Source organism: Hyalella azteca, unplaced genomic scaffold (genome assembly GCF_000764305.2).
Source record: "Hyalella azteca isolate HAZT.00-mixed unplaced genomic scaffold, Hazt_2.0.2 contig7307, whole genome shotgun sequence".
Lineage (NCBI taxonomy): Eukaryota > Metazoa > Arthropoda > Malacostraca > Amphipoda > Hyalellidae > Hyalella > Hyalella azteca.
In genome coordinates, this window is record NW_025937435.1 from 14,241 (window position 1) to 35,250 (window position 21,010).

Consider the following 21,010-nt stretch of genomic DNA (forward strand, 5'->3'; position numbering starts at 1 on the left):
GAAATGTACTGCCTGATGGCGGTGTCGGCCACCGGCATCATGGGTATAGGCTCGTTGGTGGAGAGCCAGTATTGAGTGGGGTGAATGAGTGGGATGATTGAGTGGGGTGATAGAGTGGGCAGTGAGTGGGGCCCCTACATACCTGGAAATGTACTGCCTGATGGCGGTGTCGGCCACCGGCATCATGGGTATAGGCTNAGTGGGGGAAGAGGTGGGGGAGTGAGTTTAATGGCGATGCAGGACCCCGCCATCCCTGTGGGGGAGATGGGGGTGAGAAGTGGGGGAGGATGGGGGAGTAAGTTAGTGAGACCGGGACCAGCCGGTCCGGTGATACAGGACCCCGCCATCCCTGTGGGGGAGATAGGGGTGAGAAGTGGGGGACGAGTGGGGGAGTAAGTTTAGTGGTGATACAGGACCCCGCCATCCCTGTGAGGGAGATGGGGGTGAGGAGTGGGGGAGATGGGGGTGAGAAGTGGGGGAAGAAGGGCATCGTGGAGAACCTGGCGATGCAGGACCCCGCCATCCCTGTGGGGGAGATGGGGGGGGTGAGAAGTGGATGAAGAGGTGGGGGAGACCGGGACCAGCCGGAGAGACCGGGTCCAGCCGGAGACCGGGACCAGCCAGAGACTGGGACCAGCCAGAGACCGGGACCAGCCAGAGACCGAGACCAGCCAGAGACTGGGACCAGCCGGAGACTGGGACCAGCCAGAGACTGGGACCAGCCAGGCTGCCAGGCCTAGCACCCTGACCCACCTAGCANTCATGTCCATCATGTCCATCATGTCCATCATGTCCATCATGTCCATCATGTCCATCATGTCCATCATGTCCATCATGTCCATCATGTCCATCATGTCCATCATGTCCATCATGTCCATCATGTCCATCATGTCCATCATGTCCATCATGTCCATCATGTCCATCATGTCCATCATGTCCATCATGTCCATCATGTCCATCATGTCCATCATGTCCATCATGTCCATCATGTCCATCATGTCCATCATGTCCATCATGTCCATCATGTCCATCATGTCCATCATGTCCATCATGTCCATCATGTCCATCATGTCCATCATGTCCATCATGTCCATCATGTCCATCATGTCCATCATGTCCATCATGTCCATCATGTCCATCATGTCCATCATGTCCATCATGTCCATCATGTCCATCATGTCCATCATGTCCATCATGTCCATCATGTCCATCATGTCCATCATGTCCATCATGTCCATCATGTCCATCATGTCCATCATGTCCATCATGTCCATCATGTCCATCATGTCCATCATGTCCATCATGTCCATCATGTCCATCATGTCCATCATGTCCATCATGTCCATCATGTCCATCATGTCCATCATGTCCATCATGTCCATCATGTCCATCATGTCCATCATGTCCATCATGTCCATCATGTCCATCATGTCCATCATGTCCATCATGTCCATCATGTCCATCATGTCCATCATGTCCATCATGTCCATCATGTCCATCATGTCCATCATGTCCATCATGTCCATCATGTCCATCATGTCCATCATGTCCATCATGTCTACTCACAATTCTGCCAGGGATGCCGGTAAGGCCCACGCTGCCCTTGGCCCCAGGAGGCCCTTGGATGCCTTGGAGGCCATCGAGTCCTCGCTCGCCCTTGGGCCCGGGAGGCCCAGGGAGGCCAGGGCTTCCAGGAGGCCCGTTGACCCCAGGCAGTCCGCGGGCCCCAGTGTTGCCTCTGAGGCCCGGGTTTCCAGGTGGGCCCACTAGACCCGGAGGCCCAGGGAACCCAGGATCGCCCTTTGGCCCAGGCAGGCCCGGTTGTCCCGCTCGTCCTGCGATGCCGATGTCGCCCTTGATGCCCACTGGCCCGTCTGGGCCCGGTCTTCCAGGAGGGCCCGGCTCGCCTTTTTGTCCAGGCTGGCCCGGCAGTGTCAGACCGGTAGGCCCAGAGACACCTTGGGGCCCTTGGGCCCCAGGAGCGCCGGGATATCCACGATCTCCTTTCGGGCCTGCCACTCCTGGGGCCCCGTCAATGCCCGGATTTCCATTGAGGCCCGGATTTCCAATGGGCCCAGGAAGGCCTTGGAGACCGAAATCTCCTCTTTCGCCTTTGGCCCCAGCCTGTCCGGGAGTGCCAGGCGGGCCCCGTTGGCCCGGTAGACCCGCGAAGCCCATATTTCCCTTCTCGCCGGGACTGCCGTCGAGGCCATTGCGACCCGGCTTACCCGGCATCCCAGGTAGACCCTTTTCCCCGACGCTCGAAAGACCCGGTAGACCCGGCTGGCCCGGTGGCCCCACTGGGCCCCGAACGCCTTTTTCGCAAAGTCCGCCGGGCTGACCAGGCTGTCCCGGGAACCCGCGGTCCCCTTTGGGCCCATCGAGTCCGGGTCTTCCGTTGAGACCGGGTCGGCCTTGGGGAGCGGGTGGCCCCACGAGGCCCGGCTCGCCTTTCTGTCCTTTTTGGGACACGCCCGGGAAACCGATGGGCCCGGGCTCACCTCGGATACCGGGGTAACCGTCCGCTCCTGGTAATCCTGTGGGGTCCGAAATGGGGTTAAGGCGGACCCTGAGGGTCGAAATGGGGTTACGACCAAGGCTGGGGTCAACGATAGGGTTTCGGCCAAGCATGGGATGCAACCCTAGGATTACGGCCAAGGATGGAACCCTAGGGTTGCATGGGTCAGGGTAAATCTTGGTTCAGTATAAACCCCGACCCTAGGGTTTAGACCGACCTCGGGGTTCATTGTTTCTAATTAATTTCTTTATAATTCATTCTTTATAACTAATTTCTAATTTCTTTATAATTAATAAATATAATTTATTTAAAATATAATTAATTTTATTACAATTATAATTAAAAATATTAAAATTTCTTTACAATTTGCATTGCTTTAATCAAGTTATTACTAATTTATTTATTTATTATTACATTTGATTACTAAATCAATATTAAATTATTCATGTATTTCCCTAATCCCTAAATTTGGGCCCCGGGTCTAAGGGACCAAGTCCCAAAGATTGGCCCTAAGGGACCAAGTCCTAGAGATTGGTCCTAAGGAACCAAGTCCCAAAGATTGGCCCTAAGGGACCAAGTCCCAAAGATTGGCCCACCTGGGAGGCCTCGTTCGCCCTTGGGCCCATCGCGTCCAGAGAAGCCGGGTTCGCCTTTCACTCCGGGCAGCCCCATGGGGCCCGGTGGACCCGCTGACGATGGACAGTCCTCCCCCTTGGGCCCGGGGTAACCTGGCTCCCCCTGGGAGGTGTAAAGGGGGAGAGGTTACTAATTAAACTAATTAACTTCTAATTAACCAAATAAATTAACTGGGGAGCGGGACCGGTTAATAATTAAACTAATTAACTTTAACTCAAGTTGTGTTGAACCCTAAGTGGACCCGCTAATTAGGTGACTGTGGTAATTACTGCTTAATTAAATATGTTAATTAGGCTTAAGTCTCATTAAATGCTTAATTAGACATGTTAATTAACCATAAGTCTCATTAACTTCTTAATTAGACATGTTAAGTCGGTTTAAGTCTCCTTAACTGCTTAATTAGACATGTTATTTGAGCTTAAGTCTCATTACCTGCTTAATTAGACTTTAATAGTTAATGAGACTTAGTTAATTAGTTAATTAGTTAATGTCATTAATAGTTAATGAGACCACGGACCCGCAAGACCCTGCCTACCTTGACCCCCCGTAGACCCGGCAGGCCCGGGCTCCCGAAGTTGCCTTTGGCCCCAGGGAAGCCATCCATGCCTGGGGGCCCGAAGGGCCCGGGGTTTCCTTTGTCGCCTTGTGGACCGATGGGGCCAAAGGCGTCACGGCCTTTGGGCCCCGGGAGACCAGTTGGGCCCATGAGGCCTGTTGTTAAAAAAATGTTCAGGATTAAAATATTCAGGATTAAAATATTCAGGATTAAAATATTCAGGATTAAAATATTCAGGATTAAAATATTCAGGATTAAAATATTCAGGACTAAAATATTCAGGATTAAAATATTCAGGACTAAAATATTCAGGATTAACAAATAACGATGGCCGGGGCCAGGGCCCCAATATTTACCTGGTAGACCCGCGATGCCAGGTAGGCCCGGTTCCCCCTTGGGCCCAGCCTCGCCCTTGGCGGCGGCGGGGCCCGTGATGCCTTGTGGGCCCTGTTAATAAAAGATTATTATTATTATTGTTATTATTATTAATATTATTACTATTATTATTATTATCGGGCCCGGTCCCATACGTACCGTGGCCCCACGGGGACCAGCCTCTCCTTTGACCCCCTCGAACCCGGGGGTGCCCGGGACACCGGGTGTCCCCATGGCCCCAGGGAAGCCCCGCTCCCCCTTGGGCCCGTCCCGCCCGGGGAAGCCTTGGGCCCCCTTTTCTCCGGGCAGTCCAGCGAGGCCCGGGCTTCCTTTAGGCCCAGTGGGCCCAGGGAGGCCATCTTGACCCGGCATTCCACTGAGGCCTGCGTGTAATAATTTAGAATGATGGCCTCATAATGATACATGAAGATGATTTTCTTCGTGATGAAAATAAGCAATATAATATATGAAATATAATATTTAATTAATATTATATTTTATTATATTGACTAATATTTTTAACTAATTAATATTATATTAAAACTTTTAGTAAAAATATTGGTGTAAAATATTATTTTTTTGTCTTAAATTATCGTAAATTAAATGAATATAATTTTTATGTTCACATATTCAGTGGGTCAGGGTTGGGGCCGGGGCCCGGGGCCCGGAGCCCGGGGCCCGGGCTGGGGACTCACCGGGTTGGCCCGGGGTGCCGGCGTTGCCCTTGGCCCCAGGGAGGCCCCGAATGCCGATCTCGCCCTTGATTCCCGGGAACCCGGGCAACCCTGCGGGCCCGGGCTGTCCCGGCTGGCCCGGGTCACCTGGGGAGGGTTAAAGGGGGGTTTATTTTAGGGTAAATATGGCCGAGCTAAACTTACCCTAATTACCCTTAACATTAAGCATATATTACCCTTAAACTTAAGGTATATGTTACCCTTAAACTTAAGGTATATATTACCCTTAAAAGTAAGGTATTTATTACCCTTAAACTTGAGGTATATATTACCTTTAAATTAAGGTATATGTTACCCTTAAACTTGAGGTATTTATTACCTTTAAATTAAGGTATATATTACCCTTAAAATTAAGGTAAGGGAATTCCACACAAGATATTATACAATACATAAAATATACAGAAGCGAGAACAACGCACACGGCCACTAACTTACATACAAGAAATACAAATAACAATTACATTGAAGTCACCCATACAATATACATAAGAATTTGAATTCAACATTAATACACACTGTGTTAAATAATACGTAGATTTTGACGTAATTTTGCCTTAAGTTTAACTTTCATCAATCTAGCGAACTTACATACATGAAATACAAATAATAATTACATTGTATTCATACATAGGACAAATGCATCAGACCTTTAATTCAACATTAATTCAAATTGTGTTAAATAATACTTAGATTTTGGCGTAATTTCAAGTTAAGTCTAACTTTCAACAACCGAGCAAACTTATATGCATGAAATACAAATAACAATTACATTGTATTCATACATACGACAAATAATTAACACCTTTAATATAACACTAATTCAATTATCTTAAACAATACGTTGATTTTGACGCAATTTTGCCTTTAGTCAAGTTTAAGTTAAGTTTAACTTTAGCAGGCAAGCAAATTTGCCCGAAAACTTTGGCCTCACCTTTGGGGCCATCGAAGCCAGGTATTCCTGTGTTGCCCTTGAGCCCAATGAGGCCCGGAGGGCCTGGCGGGCCCGTGTCGCCTTTGGGTCCATCGAATCCATTGACGCCAGGGGCCCCTGGGTCGCCCTTCTCACCAGTGATCCCGGGCAAGCCTTGAAAATGGGACATTTTGGGACCAAGGACACGTGAGGTTATGGCGCTTTTGGGACCAAGGACACGTGAGGTTATGGTGCTTTAGGGACCAAGGCCTCCATCTCATGTGAAGTAAGGCCTTCACAGACACCACAAATAAGGGTAAATCAAGGGGACCCATTAAAGGGGTCCAAAAAGAGGACTTGGGTCGCTCACCTGGATCGCCTGGGGCCCCCGCGAAGCCGGCGGGTCCAGTGTCGCCCTTGGGGCCTTGGGCCCCGGGGAAGCCGTCCCGGCCTGGTAGGCCCAGCCCGTCGCGGCCCCGGTCTCCCTTGGACCCTGTTGGGGGAAGGGGGAGGGGGTGAGAGGGGGAGATGAGGGGGTAAGAGAGGGAGAGAGGAGAGGAGGGGGCGAGAGGGGGAGTACTGGTAATGCACAGCAGCGTGTACGCACAGCAGTGTGTACGTACAGCAGTGTGTACGTACAGCAGTGTGTACGCACAGCAGTGTGTACGTACAGCAGTGTGTACGTACAGCAGTGTGTACGTACAGCAGCGTGTACGTACAGCAGTGTGTACGTACAGCAGTGTGTACGTACAGCAGTGTGTACGTACAAGTACAGCAGTCTGTACGTACAGCAGTGTGTACGTACAGCAGTGTGTACGTACAGCAACGTGTGTACAGCAGTGTGTACGTACAGCAGTGTGTACGCACAGCAGCGTGTGTACATCAGTGTGTACGTACATCAGTGTGTACGTACAGCAGTGTGTACACACAGCAGCGTGTACGTACAGCAGCGTATGCACAGCAGCGTGTACGTACAGCAGCGTGTGTACATCAGTGTGTACGCACAGTCAAATATCACGTTCACGTTAGGGATCTAATGGAAACTATTGATTTAATTTCTATTTTTTTCCATACATTGACAATGAGATAAAGATAGTGCCAATTTGGTCGTTTTACTCATCAACCCTTTCGTAAATGACGGGAGTTATCCTTGGAAATAAAATAGCTATACCTGGAAGAAAATTTTTCCGTTTTCTGTTCAATCGTCTATAGAAAACTTATTTTAGAGCCCTAACTGCTCTAAACGCAGACGTTCTCACAACGTTGCCTGGACAAAAATCTTCAAGTCCAACGGTCCATCATTCGAGTTAAAAATTTTTATTTAAAGCTCCGAACTTACCCTAAGTCCCGCAGTTTACCCTTGGGTCCATTGTTTACCTCTATGTCCCGCAGTTTACACTTTGTCCCGCAGTTTACCACATGTCCCGCAGTTTACCCCATGTCCCGCAGTTTACCCCATGTCCCGCAGTTTACCCCATGTCCCGCAGTTTACCCCATGTCCCGCAGTTTACTCCATGTCCCGGAATTTACCCCATGTCCCGCAGTTTACCCCATGTCCCGCAGTTTACTCCATGTCCCGGAATTTACCCTTGAGTCCCGGGAAGCCGTAGGGTCCAGGTTCGCCCTTGGTCCCGGGAAGGCCCGCGGTGCCGGGGATGCCGGAGTCACCCTTCTCCCCGCGGGGCCCAGGGAGGCCCCTTTCCCCGAGGGGCCCGGGCCTTCCGGGGTAACCGGTGTCGCCTTTCTCGCCCTGAACAATTAATGAGTTTAATTAATTAAATTAATGAGTTAAATCGAATTAATTATATTAACGATTTAAATAAATTAAGTTAATGAGTTGAATTAAATTAATTAAATAAATGGGTTAAATTAAATTAATGAGCTAAATTAATGAACAATTAATGAACAAATAATAAGTTCAATTATTGAACAATGAATGAGTTAAATTAATTAAATTAATGAGTCAAATTAAATGGCTGATAGAATATATGATTAGTGAAGAAATTGAAATTAATTAATTAATTAATTATATATTATTTAAGTTAATTAACGATCAATCAGTTAGTTAGTTAACGAACTATCAACTGAACAAGCTTGTTAATTTCATATTCAATTATGTTTTTATTAATAACAAATGTAATTTGATCATCAAATAATAATAGTCTTTTAATTATCAATGCAATTCAAATATCAATTTTTAATAATAATATAATAATCAATAATTTGAGAATCAATCATTTAATAATAAATCATTTGATAGTCAATAATGTATTAATCAATCATTTAATAATCAATAATTTAATAATTATTAATTTAATAATATTTATTTTAATAATTAATATTTAAATAATGAAGAATTTATTAATCAAGAAGTACTCACGGGTATGCCTTGTGGTCCCACGGGCCCAGTGGGCCCAGGCTGTCCTGGCGGGCCCTGGGGCCCGGGTAGTCCCTTAGGGGGCAACGGGACGTCTCGCTCATCACAGTCTTGGCCCCGGTCGCCTTGGGGCCCCTGGGGCCCGGGCCTGCCGTTCTCCCCCGGGAAGCCTCGGTCTCCTTTGTCCCCAACGATGGACCGGCCGTCTTGGCCCTTGAGCCCGTTACGGCCCGGGGACCCTGCGGGTCAAACGGGTCAATAATATGTTAAATTAAATTAGTTTTAGTTTAATTCAATTAAATAAATAAAAATTTTAGTAATGATTTTAATATTTTATTTACCAAAAAAAATTTTTTTGAACCTATGAACACCTATAACCCTGGGTCTATAAGCCTGGGTCTATAACCTGGGTCTATAACCCTGGGTCTATAAGCCTGGGTCTATAACCTGGGTCTATAACCCTGGGTCTATAACCCAGGTCTATAACCTGGGTCTATAACCTGGGTCTATAACCTGGGTCTATAGCCTGGGTCTATAACCTGAGTCTATAACCTGGGTCTATAACCTGGGTCTCCCGGGTCTATAACCTGGGTCTATAACCTGGGTCTATAGCCAGGGTCTATATTCTGGGTCTATAACCTGGATCTATAACCTGGGTCTATAACCTGGGTCTATAACCTGGGTCTATAACCTGGGTCTATAACCCTGGGTCTATAACCTGGGTCTATAACCTGGGTCTATAACCTGGGCCTATAAACTGGGTCTATAACCTGGGTCTATAACCTGGGTCTATAACCAGGGTATATAACCTGGGTCTATAACCTGGGTCTCTAACCTGGGTCTATAACCCTGGGTCTCTAACCTGGGTCTATAACCTGGGTCTATAACCCTGGGTCTATAACCCTGGGTCTATAACCCTGGGTCTATAATCTGGGTCTATAACCCGGGGTCTATAACCCTGGGTCTATAACCTGGGTCTATAACCTGGGTCTATAACCTGGGTCTATAACCCTGGGTCTAAAACCCTGTTCTATAACCTGGGTCTATAACCCTGGGTCTAAAACCCTGTTCTATAACCTGGGTCAATAACCTGGGACTATAACCTGGGTCTATAACCTAGGTCTATAACCTAGTTCTCCCGGGTCTATTGTCCCAACAATGGGAGACTAGAAAGGGTCTAATAATATCTAGGGTCTAACCCGGGAAGCCAGGGTTGCCTTGGTCGCCCTTGCGGCCCGGTAGACCCTGCAGACCCTCGATGCCTGGTAGACCCGGCAGGCCCGCTGGGCCCGGGTTGCCCTTGTTTCCGGGGAACCCGCGCTCCCCTTTCAGACCCAATGGGCCCGGGGGCCCCACGATCGTGTTTCCTTTTTCGCCCTTGGGCCCGGGCTGTCCCGGGATGCCTGCTGGACCCTGAGGGGGATGAGGGGGGGGGGGTTAAATATTGCTAATAAATAAATAATTTATCTGCTAATTTTAATTTTAATTTATTAACCTTTTATTAGTTTTTGTTTTACTTTATTTTATTTATTATTTTTCTGTTATTTCATTTTTTAACATCTATGTTCACTGGGCCCTGGCCCTGGCCTCACCTCATTTCCGGGCCTGCCAGGTACACCCGGGAGGCCATCCTCCCCACGGTCCCCAAGTGGGCCCTGGCTGCCACGCTCGCCTCTGAGGCCCTGGGGCCCTTGTGGGCCCTCTAGACCCTGTTCGCCCTTGGCCCCTTTCTCGCAGGAGTCGCACACGCACTGGGCCCCATGGTCCCCCTTGGGCCCATCCACACCTGGGGGGGGGAGGGAGGTGAGTGGGGTGAAGGGGTGAAGGGTGAAAGAGGTAAGGGTGAAAGGGAGAAAAATTAAAGTGTGAAGGGGTGAGAAAATCAAGGGTGAAGGGATGAAAGGATGAAGGAGTGAAAGGATGAAGGAGTGAAAGGATGAAGGAGTGAAGGGTGAAAGGATGGAACAGTGAAGGGTTAAAGGGTGAATGAGCGAAGGGTGAGAGAATTAATGATGAAGGGGTCAAATAATCATAATTGAAAGGGTAAAAGTATAAAGATTGTAGATTGAAAGGGATGAAGAAATTCCCGGGCCACTGTCCCGCTCACCGTTGAGGCCGGGTCGTCCGGGTCGTCCTGGGATGCCCGGGTTGCCTTTCTGGCCCATCTCGCCGATGTCCCCACGGATGCCGATCTGACTGTCCCCAGGTGGTCCCTGGGGCCCGGGTGGACCCGGGGGGCCGCGCATACCTGGAGTCCCGCTTCTACCGGGGGCCCCATCCTGGCCCGGAGTGCCCTGTGGGACAGATGGGGACACAACATGGGTCAGTGGAAAAAGCTGGGGCACAACATTGGGCCCTATGGCCCAATTGGCTCGGTCACCATTGGGCCCCGTGGTCACCCTTTGGCCCCACAGTCACCATTGGGCCCCATGGTCACCCTTGGGCCCCACGATCATCCTAGGGCCCCATGGTCATCCTTGGGCCCCATGGTCACCCTTGGGCCCCATGGTCACCCTTGGGCCCCACGGTCACCTTGGGCCCCATGGTCACCCAGTGGGACAACCTAGAACACAACATGGGTGAGCAAAACAAGGAAGGGACATGGCCCAGACTTTATTTCAAGGCCTCACCGGGACACCGTATCCTTTGTCGCCCTTGGGCCCAGGTGTGCCAGGGTTGCCTCTGGGCCCAGCCACGCCCTTTTGGCCCATCACTCCCGGCAAACCTGCGAAAATGGGCCCAAAATTAAGCGCTTATTGGGCCATTTGGGTCCAATGCATATATTAATACTGTTTTGCATTGACTGGGCCTTGGGCCCGTTTACTGGGCCAGATGATTGACTAAATCTATCACTAGGTGCAATGATTATTCCATTGGGCCTGGGCCCACTCACCAGCTAGACCCGTGGTGCCCGCCGCTCCTTTCTGGCCCGGTAGACCCTCTCGTCCCGGAGACCCAGGCAGACCGGGCCCTCCTGGTGGACCCTGAGGACCTGGAGGCCCGGGCCTTCCGTCAAGACCGTCAACGCCCTTGGGCCCAATCGGTCCGCGTGTCCCGGGAGGCCCTGGTGGGCCCATTGGGCCACCCTGCAGTAATTAAAAAATTTCGTTATTAATTGATTTTTTATGAAGGCTAAAAATTTATATAAAAAATATAATAAAAAAATATTAGAATTAAAATTTTAATTTAAATAAAAAATTTTACTAATAAAAATTGAAATTTTGTTTTAATGGTGAATGTTATTTTCTTTAAACATTAATTAATAATTAATTCGATTAGAATAATTATAGTCAAAATGTGGCCCGCTTATAATAAGGGCCACGTATGTCACCTTGCTGGGCCCAGGCGGGCCCCGTTCGCCCTTGGGCCCGTCGACGCCGCTGTATCCTGCCTCGCCCTTCATGCCCTTGAGGCCCCTGAGGCCATCAAGACCCGGGGGCCCCATGTCACCCTTGAAGCCCATGGGGCCTGCTGGGCCCGGTGGGCCATCTCGACCCTGGGTCCAAAAAAATTAAAAATTATTAAATTTTTTAATTTCAAAAATTTCTTCTATTTTTTTTTGGTAAATATTAATTTTCAGTTATTAATTTCAATTAATATATATATAAAATAATTTCAACTAATTATTTAGTTTATATTATTATTTAATAACGTAATATTAAATTTTTATACCTAATTTATACTATTTATAATAATTATTATATGTATACGTATATATTATTTATACCGAACCTACGATTTTATACGTAATTTTATAATTTTTACACTATATACTAAATTTCTATTTATTTTATGTTTTAATTATATTTAGTAATATTAAACATATTATTTAATAATATTTAAAAAAGAATAATATTAAAGATAATGTTAATATTAATAATATTGAATAATATTACAAATATTATTTAAGGGCCCCACGACTCACCCTCTCCCCGGGGGCCCCAGGGAGGCCCTTCTCCCCACACTCGCCGTCTACGCCGTCCCGACCCTGCGGGGGGAGGGAGTTAAGGGGGGGTTAAGGGGGGTAAGGGGAGGTAAGGGGTAATGGAGGTTAAGGGGTAAAGGGAGGGGAGAAATGGGAGCAAAGAGGGACAATGAAGGGGGGGGGATAAGGATGGGAATGGGGTTTAGTGGGTGTAATGGGGGGTTAATGAGGGTAAAATGGGAGAGATAACTCGTAATAATAATAATAATATTCATTACACGTTATAGAAATTGATTGCAAAGTACTAGATTTAAGTCAGCGTCTGTACAACATCACGTGATCGAGACCTCAGTAATGGGCGGAAGCGAAGGCTATATAAGGGCTAGCAACCTTCAGTATGGCCCTTAAGACCTTAGTTGTGGGCGGAAGCGAAGCTTATAACGCAACTCTGTATTACCACCCCGTATACTGTATCGCAACTCTGTAAATACCACCCCGTATACTGTATCGCAACTCTGTATTACCACCCCGTATACCTCTGTATCACAACTCTGTATTACCACCCCGTATACAAGATACGTTATCTGGACTGATGTGTCTTACTTATCCTTCACTACCTTAGTCAACGAAACCAGATCCTCAGGTAGACATATAATAAATCTGGAGGCATAAACATGCATCCAGACGCTACATTACTAACGTCCCGGGCCCGCAATACTCACGTCCCGGGCCCGCAACACTCACGTCCCGGGCCCGCAATACTCATGTCCCGGGCCCGCAATACTCACGTCCCGACCCTTGATAACGATGGTTGTGGTGCAGTTCTTCTCGAAGGGCGAGGGTCCAGGCCCGCCGTTGGGGTTGCCTTTGGGCCCAGGCTCGCCTTTTTCGCCTTTTTGGGCCACAAACTGCAGGCCCATCTCGCCTTTCTGGCCCTTCTGGCCACTGGGCCCCACAGCTCCCTATGGGGAGGGATTTGTTTAAAGCGTGGCCCAATATGGTGCCCTTGTTGGGCCCCAATATGGGGCCCAACAGTTATGGGCCCAACAGTTTTGGGCCCAATGAATGTCTATAAAAACATTGGGTCTAAAAATATCTATACAAATAAATCCATAAAATGGGCCAACACTCACGGGTAATCCAGGTGGGCCTTGGAAACCTCTGTCACCCGTGTCCCCAGGTGGGCCCTTGGGCCCCACGGGGCCCTGTATCCCGTTCCTCCCCGGCTCCCCCTTCTCCCCTTTCTGCCGGTCCGGGTGGGGGCTGATAGCGGGCTCCCCCTTGACCCCCTTGTCCCCGCGGGCCCCACTGAACCCTCTGGGGCCCGGAGGGCCCGGCTGGCCCGGGTAGCCTGGAGCACCCTGGGGACAAAAGTTTTATTTATATTTATTTTTAAATATCATCTAAATCTTCTTTTATTTGAAATTTCTAATATCATCTAAATAATTATTCTTTTATTTTATATTTTAAATTTATTTTCCAATATCATCTAAATAATTATTTTTGATTTTGCAATTTTTCATCCAATATCATCTAAATTTTCTTAAATTTCAAATTTTGTCATTAAATGTGCCCAGGCCCGTTGGTCCCGTCAAGTGGCCCCACTCACATCGGTCCCGTTGCAGCCGTCGACCCCCGGGAGGCCCGGTGGGCCCGCTTGGCCCGGGATGCCCGGGATGCCGTTGATGCCCGGGAAACCGTTGAGCCCGATTTTACCCTGAAGGATTTAGGGTAAAAGTTTTAGGGTAAATAATAATTTTTGGTGATCATTTCATATGAACAGAATTTAGGGTAAGAATTTCCCAGCCTCAATTTCAGGGTAAATTCTTATTTCATACCATTTTATTCCATACCTCAATTCCATTTTAAATTTTATTTTAACCTGACCGGTTTAGGAAGAAATTTGAGGGTAAATAATAATTTATTGGTGATCGTTTATAAGCACAGTATTTAGGGTAATTTTACCCTGAGCCCAATTTTACCCTGAAGGGTTTAGGGTAAAAGTTTTAGGGTAAATAGTAATTACTGTAACTAGTGCAACTCATAGTGTACTGTAACTCTTATATTACAACCCTGTATACTGTACTGTAACTGTCATACTGTACTGTAACTATTTAAAACCGTATCACCATCTAAAGTATATCGGAATAGGATCGTTCTGGTGCATTGACATCATATTATTTTCTTATAGTTTTCAGTAATGTACATTTTCCACGAACTTTTTGAAGCCTTTCCGTACGAAGAAATTTACTACCAAAAAATATTTAAATGTTTTTTTTTCGTCAAAAAAGGATATGTGAAAAAATTTAAATAACCTTAAAAAATCAGACTTACTCTGTTTCCTTTGGGCCCAGTGGGGCCCTGCTGTCCAGGCGATCCTTTGAAGCCCTTGGCCCCTTCGAGACCCTCGGGCCCCGGGAAGCCTTGACCCCCCTTCTCCCCCTGGGGCCCGGGAGGCCCAGGGCTACCCTGCAAAAATTTCCATACATTTTTAGCACCAATTTAAAATGAGTTTTTTTTTCTGAAAAAATTTTCAGGCATTTTTAGCGCCAATTTAAAATGAGTTTTATTCAGTAGTTTAATAAATAACGTTTATTATTACAACACTTCTCTTTAACTTCAATTCTTGTTTGTATGTTTGTTTGTCTGTTATAAATCTTAAAATCAATATTTAACACAACTTCACTTGTCCAATCGATTTGAAATTTTTCACACTTGCGTAAAGTCGGAGGCAATGCATGAATCAATTGACAGAATAAACAATTTTGAAAATTTTAATTTCTTTATTTCTAAAAATGTAATTTAAAATTTAATTTTTGTAATGTTCGCTAATAAGATTGGGAATTCATTGTACATGTGTAACATCGGATACACTGGATTCTTCAGAAGTGTTGTCTTTAAAAAGTACATAGTTTTTAAACGCATATTATTCCTATTTATTTACAACTAGGGCCACTAGTTCATGTTCAACTAGGCCACAACCCTAACATAATTTAGGTACCGCCCAGGCTTCTGCCCAAGAGTCGCTACCCTATCAAAATTTTGAGTAGGTGGCGACCCTGAATTAGGCACCGCCTAGGACTCGGACCGAACGTAAATCAGCTTCTCTATGTCCGCTTTTTGGTCTACATTCCGGTCCCCTAATCAGACAGCTACCAGAGCCTGGTCCTTATTCTGCCAACTCTTGCCCTACTCTCAGGAGACCATAAAGTCGGCAAGGAGGTTCTGACTAGTCGCTGATTGCGATCAGTTGGCCAACTGACCCAGAATAACTCTAACGCGAACATAGCAACTCTGGGGCAGAGGCTGAAGCATACCCCGAATTTTGTTAGGGTGACTAGTCGCTGATTGCGATTCAGGTTCTGTTTGGCCACCCGATCGGACTCTGCGTCAGGTCATATTCTCATCTCTGACTTTAAAGTGTCCACAGAACATGCCAAGTGTATCCTGAAAGCTTGACAAGTGTGCGGTGTCAATCTGGCGTCTCATAATACTCATAATAATTAAATAATAAGATGTGATCATCTGTAATTTCGACATAATATTCACTTGACGTGATAGAGATTGATGGAAAAGTACTAGACATGAGTCAACGTTGGAGAACATCACGTGAAGTGATGTTAGCTTTGATGCTATAGTCATGATTCTATAAAAGGGCGGAAGCCGTGATTCTATAAAAGGGCGGAAGCCGTGATTCTATAAAAGGGTGGAAGCCGTGATTCTATAAAAGGGCGGAAGCCGTGATTCTATAAAAGGGCGAAAGCCGTGATTCTATATAAGGGCTTGGAACCTTAGTAAGGCCCCCCTCCAGTAACAGTCCTAACGGTCTTGGTCTTTTACTAATAAAAAATCTCACACGTATAACAACCCCTTATCAAGATAAGTTGTCTAGACAGATGGTGTCTTACTTATCCCTCACGAACTTAGTCACGTATCCCGATCCTCAGGTGGCGCATGAAAGTGTCTTACTAACTAGTCTCTTATATAGAATCACGACTATCACGTTAGGTTCTCTAGACGCTGACTCAGGTCTAGTACTTTTCCATCAATCTCTATCACGTGATGTAAATATTACGTTTCAGTTACAGATGATCATATCTTATTGTATAATCATAATGAATATTATAAGACGCCAGATTAACACCGAACAAAAGTGAATCCTGAGGTCGAGCTTGCAAGCTGTTCAGAGGCTGCACAGTCAGCCCGGCCGTAGCTGAAATTAGCGGCTGATTTGCGCGCTGCCCGAGTCCTGGGCGGCGCCTGATGCAGAGTCGGACCAGCATCTAAATTTGGTTCGGATCAACTACCCTAACAAAATTCGGGGACAGCCTAGGCTTCGGCCGAATAGTCACTAAACTCGGCGCAAAGTTATTCTGGGTCAGTTGGCCAACTGATCGCAATCAGCGACTAGTCAGAACCTCCTGGCCGACTTTATAGTCTCCTGAGAGTAGGGCAAGAGTTGGCAGAATCCCCTCAGTCCCCTCACCAGGCTCTGGTAGCTGTCTGATTCGGGGGCCGGAATGTAGACCAAAAAGCGGACATTAGAGAAGCTGATTTACGTTCGGTCCGAGTCCTGGGCGGTTCCTAATTCTGGCTCGCCACCAACTAAAAATTTTGATAGGGTAGGACTAGTTATGCTATAATTAAGACTAGGGTTACTCACCCGCGACCCCTTCTCCCCCACGCACTGGCATTTGCCTCCGCTGGTTGAACAGTCTCTTCCACTGCAGGGTGCACTTCCACCCCCACCTCCGCCACCGCCATACCCGCCGCCTTGACCTCCAGAAGTGCCGGGGTATCCACCAGCACCGCCATACCCGCCGTCTTGGCCGCCAGAAGTGCCGGGGTATCCACCAGCCCCGCCATATCCGCCGTCTTGGCCGCCAGAAGTGCCGGGGTATCCACCAGCCCCGCCATACCCGCCGTCTTGGCCGCCAGAAGTGCCGGGGTATCCACCAGCCCCGCCATACCCGCCGCCTTGTCCGCCAGAAGTGCCGGGGTATCCACCAGCCCCGCCATATCCGCCGCCCTGGCCACCAGAACTGTCAGGGTATCCACCAGCCCCGCCATACCCGCCGTCTTGGCCGCCAGAAGTGCCGGGGTATCCACCAGACCCGCCATATCCGCCATATTGTCCACCAGATCCATGAAGTCGCTCGTATTCCTCACGGGTTAATCCACCCCCCGCCGCGGGGTCCGACGAACCCCCATCCCTGGTGGGGGACTGAGAGCCCCCGTATCCCCCATAGGGGTCATACCCCGACGCCGGCCGGCTTCCATATGGATCGTTGGGGTCAGTACCTGTTCCATAAGAGGATCTGCCGTATGGATCATTGGGGTCCGATCTGCCATATGGGTCATTGGGGTCGGTTCTGCCATATTGATCATCGGGGTCGGATCTGCCATATGGATCATTGGGGTCCGTTCTGCCATATGGATCATTAGGGTCCGTGCCTGTTCCATAAGAGGATCTGCCGTATGGATCGTTGGGGTCTGTTCTACCATATGGATCGTCGGGGTCCGTTCTGCCATATGGATCGTTGGGGTCCGTGCCTGTTCCATAAGAGGATCTGCCGTATGGATCATTGGAGTCCGTTCTGCCATATGGATCATTAGGGTCCGTGCCTGTTCCATAAGAGGATCTGCCATTTGGATCGTCGGGATCGGAATCATCATATGGATCTTCGGGGTCGGATTCTCCATAGGGGTCATAAGAACCCCTAGACCCTCCATATGGATCATAGTTTGACCCATTACCTCCATAGGAGTAGTGATAGGATTGGTCGTATCCATATGGAGGATCTCTCCCTCTGGAGCCGTTATCGTATCGTCCCTCTGTCCCAGAGTCCCGGGGATCATAACCCCCAAACTGCCCCCCGAATCCCCCACTACTAAACACACCTCCCGTGAGCCCCCCGTGGGCCCCCGGTCCCCCCGTGGGGGTCAGGTCCAGGTAGCTGCTGGCCCCCAGATCGTCACGGTACGCGGGGGGGTCCGCCCCCCCGTTGGGGGTGTCCTTCCCCCCCGTGGGGGACTCGTAGTAGTCGTTGTCGGGGTCCTCGTACTGGAGGGGGGTGGAGGGGGTCGTGTCCCCCGGGGGGTCATCGGAGGCGCCGCCCCCGAAGAAACTCCCGAAGAATTGCTGGGGGAGAGGGGGGAGGAGGGTTATTTGTGGCACACTTGTGGCACACTTCACTCCATGACGTACTTCACTCCATGACACACTTGTGGCACGCTTCACTCCATGACACACTCGTGGCACACTTCACTCCATGACACACTTGTGGCACACTTCACTCCATGACACACTTGTGACACACTTCACTCCAAGGAAGGTACGTTAAGGGAAGGTACGTTAAGGGAAGGTACGTTAAGGGAAGGTACGTTAAGGGAAGGTACGTTAAGGGAAGGTACGTCAAGGGAAGTTAAGAGAAGGTACGTTATTGGAAGGTACGTGGGCCCAAATAATGTGTCATGGGCCCCAATAAAGTGTCATGGGGCCCAAATAATGGTCCCAAATAATATGGCATGGCCCCAATAATGTGCCATGGGCCCAAATAATATGCCATGGGCCCAAATAATGCGTCATGGGCCCAAATAATATGCCATGGGCCCAAATAATGTGTCATGGGCCCAAATAATGTGTCATGGGCCCATTAGTCCCGCCGAGGACTTTGGCCCTCACAACAAGTATGCATAATGAGCGCATACTTGGACCCAGACAGACTGCACTCACAAAGGGCACCTCACAAAGGGCTCCTTGTGAGGGTCGGCGCCTCTGAGATGAGCGAGACCTTCTCTGGGTGTCTCTTGAGAGACCATAAAGAGGGTAAGACATGAGGGTAAGACATCAGAGTAAGGAAGTGTAAGACCTGAGTATAAGTAAGTGTAAGACATGAGGTAAGTGAGGGTAAGACATGAAGGTAAGTAAGGATAAGACCTAGGGTGTAAATGCTTGTAAGACCTGGGTGTAAGTGAGGGTAAGACATGAAGGTAAGTGAGGGAAAGACCTGGGGTGTAAATGCTTCTAAGACCTGGATGTAAGTGAGGGTAAGACGTGAGGTCAATACGAGAGGGTAAACGCTTCCATAAGTATACCACACACCAGCTCCTTATTCCCAAGTCCTAATGTCAAGTTTAGGACTTCCTGGTATAAAGCCCACTGATGCGCCACCTTCGTCGTCCTCCGTCACCAAGCCGTCGATGAGCAGGTTCCTTATCTCTCGGATCTCGGATGTAATGTTGGACGTGTTCCGTCTATCTACCCTCTTTTGGGTCAGCTGATGCAAGATGCTGCTGCTTGTTCCTTGCTGAGGGTAGAGGGATATAACTGGACAATCCGGGATCATGCTCAAAACGCGTCCAGTCATCTCTTGAATGTCGCAATTGTGAACTGGTGAATAAATATCCCTTTCAAATCCTTCGGCAAGTCGTTGAACAGCCTCGGATCCTCTGCGGAAAGAGATCCTTCCAGAAGAGTCTTCACTCTGGCCGTAGCGCGGTTGTTAGATGGAGATATCCCGCTGAGTTTCCCCCTTCTTTCGTTGGAAGCCAGTCTGATTATTATCTTCCTGATACATAGTATGTTATACATCTTTCTTTTTCCTCTCCAGTGAGTACAGTTCTAGATGCCCCAACCTGTCCCAGTAGTCCGGGTCCCTCATCTACTGATCCTGGACGCGAAGATGTTGGACTGCCTCCAATTGCCGAGTGTGGCGCCCAAAGCTGGCAGCAGTACTCAAGATTGGGGAGCACGAGGGCTCTGAGGAGTATAATAATTGGCGCTGATTCTCTCGCTAGAAATGCCCGCCAAATCCATCCTAGCGGTTGTCTCCATCGCGCAACTATTTCCTCGATGTGAACATCATACGCTGCTTCGGTACTCATCAACACTCCGAGATCTCGGACAAGTTGCTTCTCCTTAATGTCTACGCCGTCCGATGCCAAGTAGCGATGCAGCATTCCAGCCTCTGTGCCAACTCTACATCTAATTATTTCGAGCTTGGTGTCATTGAGTTGCATTCCATTGAATGCAGTTCATTCACTGAACTTGGTACCACTGAACCTAGCGCATTCACTTGGACACAATAGTAGATTTTCGACAAGTCATCCTGTAACCTCTCGCAGTCTTGGTCATCTGTGATCTTCATCAGCACTCTTGTATCTTCCGCAACGACGATGTAGATGCGTGGGTAAGTTCCGAATCATCCTCGCGTGTGCAAGTTCTCTTCTAGTCATCCAGATGCGTGGGTAAGTTCTTTTCATCCTCGCTTTTCTCGATTTCGAGTTTTCTTTTGCAACAGTTTGTACTCTATCTGTAAGGAAGTTGTGGATCCACTTCAACAGGCTTCCTCCTACCTCAGCTTCTTCCATGTACTTGACAAGCCTCCTGACCACTACCTTCTCAAAAACCTTTATCACATGTGAGGTCAAGGTCACAGGTCTGTAATTTTGGGGTCTGTCCCTCGGACCTCCTTTGTGGATTGGCGTTATCAGTCCCACTTTGAGGCCCTCGGGTATGATTCCCTTCGTCAACGTGGTTTTTCAGAGGATTGTAAGCGGCTCTGTCAACGCTCCGACGCACTCCTTTAGCAATACTGCCGGGACTCCATCTGGTCCTGCTGCAGGAAACTTCGCCAGTACTTTGATGATTTTATCCACGTCTTCTGGTCCAGACACAATGTCCATCCATGTCTTCTGGTCCAGACACAATGTCCATCCATGTCTTTGGTCCAGACTCAATGTCCATCCATGTCTTCTGGTCCAGACTCAATGTCCATCTCATCACACCAGCATGACCCATCACTCCTGCATCACCCCTCATGCTCCATCATCCCTTCATGCCCCATCACCCCACATGACCCATCACCCCACATGACCCATCACCCCTCATGCCCCATCACCCCTCATGCCCCATCACCCCTCATGCCCCATCACCCCTCATGCCCCATCACCCCTCATGCCCCATCACCCCTCATG

At 48.3% G+C, this 21,010-nt stretch overlaps 1 protein-coding gene across 1 annotated transcript in view; it reads right to left on the reverse strand.

The window, feature by feature from the left end:
* Window positions 1-182: 182 nt before the first annotated feature.
* The window catches only part of LOC108666466 (collagen alpha-2(IV) chain), a gene marked incomplete in the record, with an annotated part of 24,766 nt that continues 3,938 nt past the window's right edge, over window positions 183-21,010 (reverse strand). Inside the window, 24 exon segments of the mRNA XM_047881202.1 lie at window positions 183-349; window positions 576-753; window positions 1,567-2,537; window positions 3,115-3,256; window positions 3,690-3,865; window positions 4,067-4,157; window positions 4,245-4,468; window positions 4,781-4,906; window positions 5,751-5,903; window positions 6,100-6,222; window positions 7,317-7,479; window positions 8,110-8,345; window positions 9,306-9,519; window positions 9,699-9,892; window positions 10,214-10,400; window positions 10,737-10,831; window positions 11,000-11,192; window positions 11,438-11,602; window positions 12,032-12,094; window positions 12,820-12,993; window positions 13,165-13,392; window positions 13,641-13,748; window positions 14,366-14,500; window positions 16,695-18,174. Coding sequence (XP_047737158.1) covers window positions 183-349; window positions 576-753; window positions 1,567-2,537; window positions 3,115-3,256; window positions 3,690-3,865; window positions 4,067-4,157; window positions 4,245-4,468; window positions 4,781-4,906; window positions 5,751-5,903; window positions 6,100-6,222; window positions 7,317-7,479; window positions 8,110-8,345; window positions 9,306-9,519; window positions 9,699-9,892; window positions 10,214-10,400; window positions 10,737-10,831; window positions 11,000-11,192; window positions 11,438-11,602; window positions 12,032-12,094; window positions 12,820-12,993; window positions 13,165-13,392; window positions 13,641-13,748; window positions 14,366-14,500; window positions 16,695-18,174 — 5,986 coding nt within the window.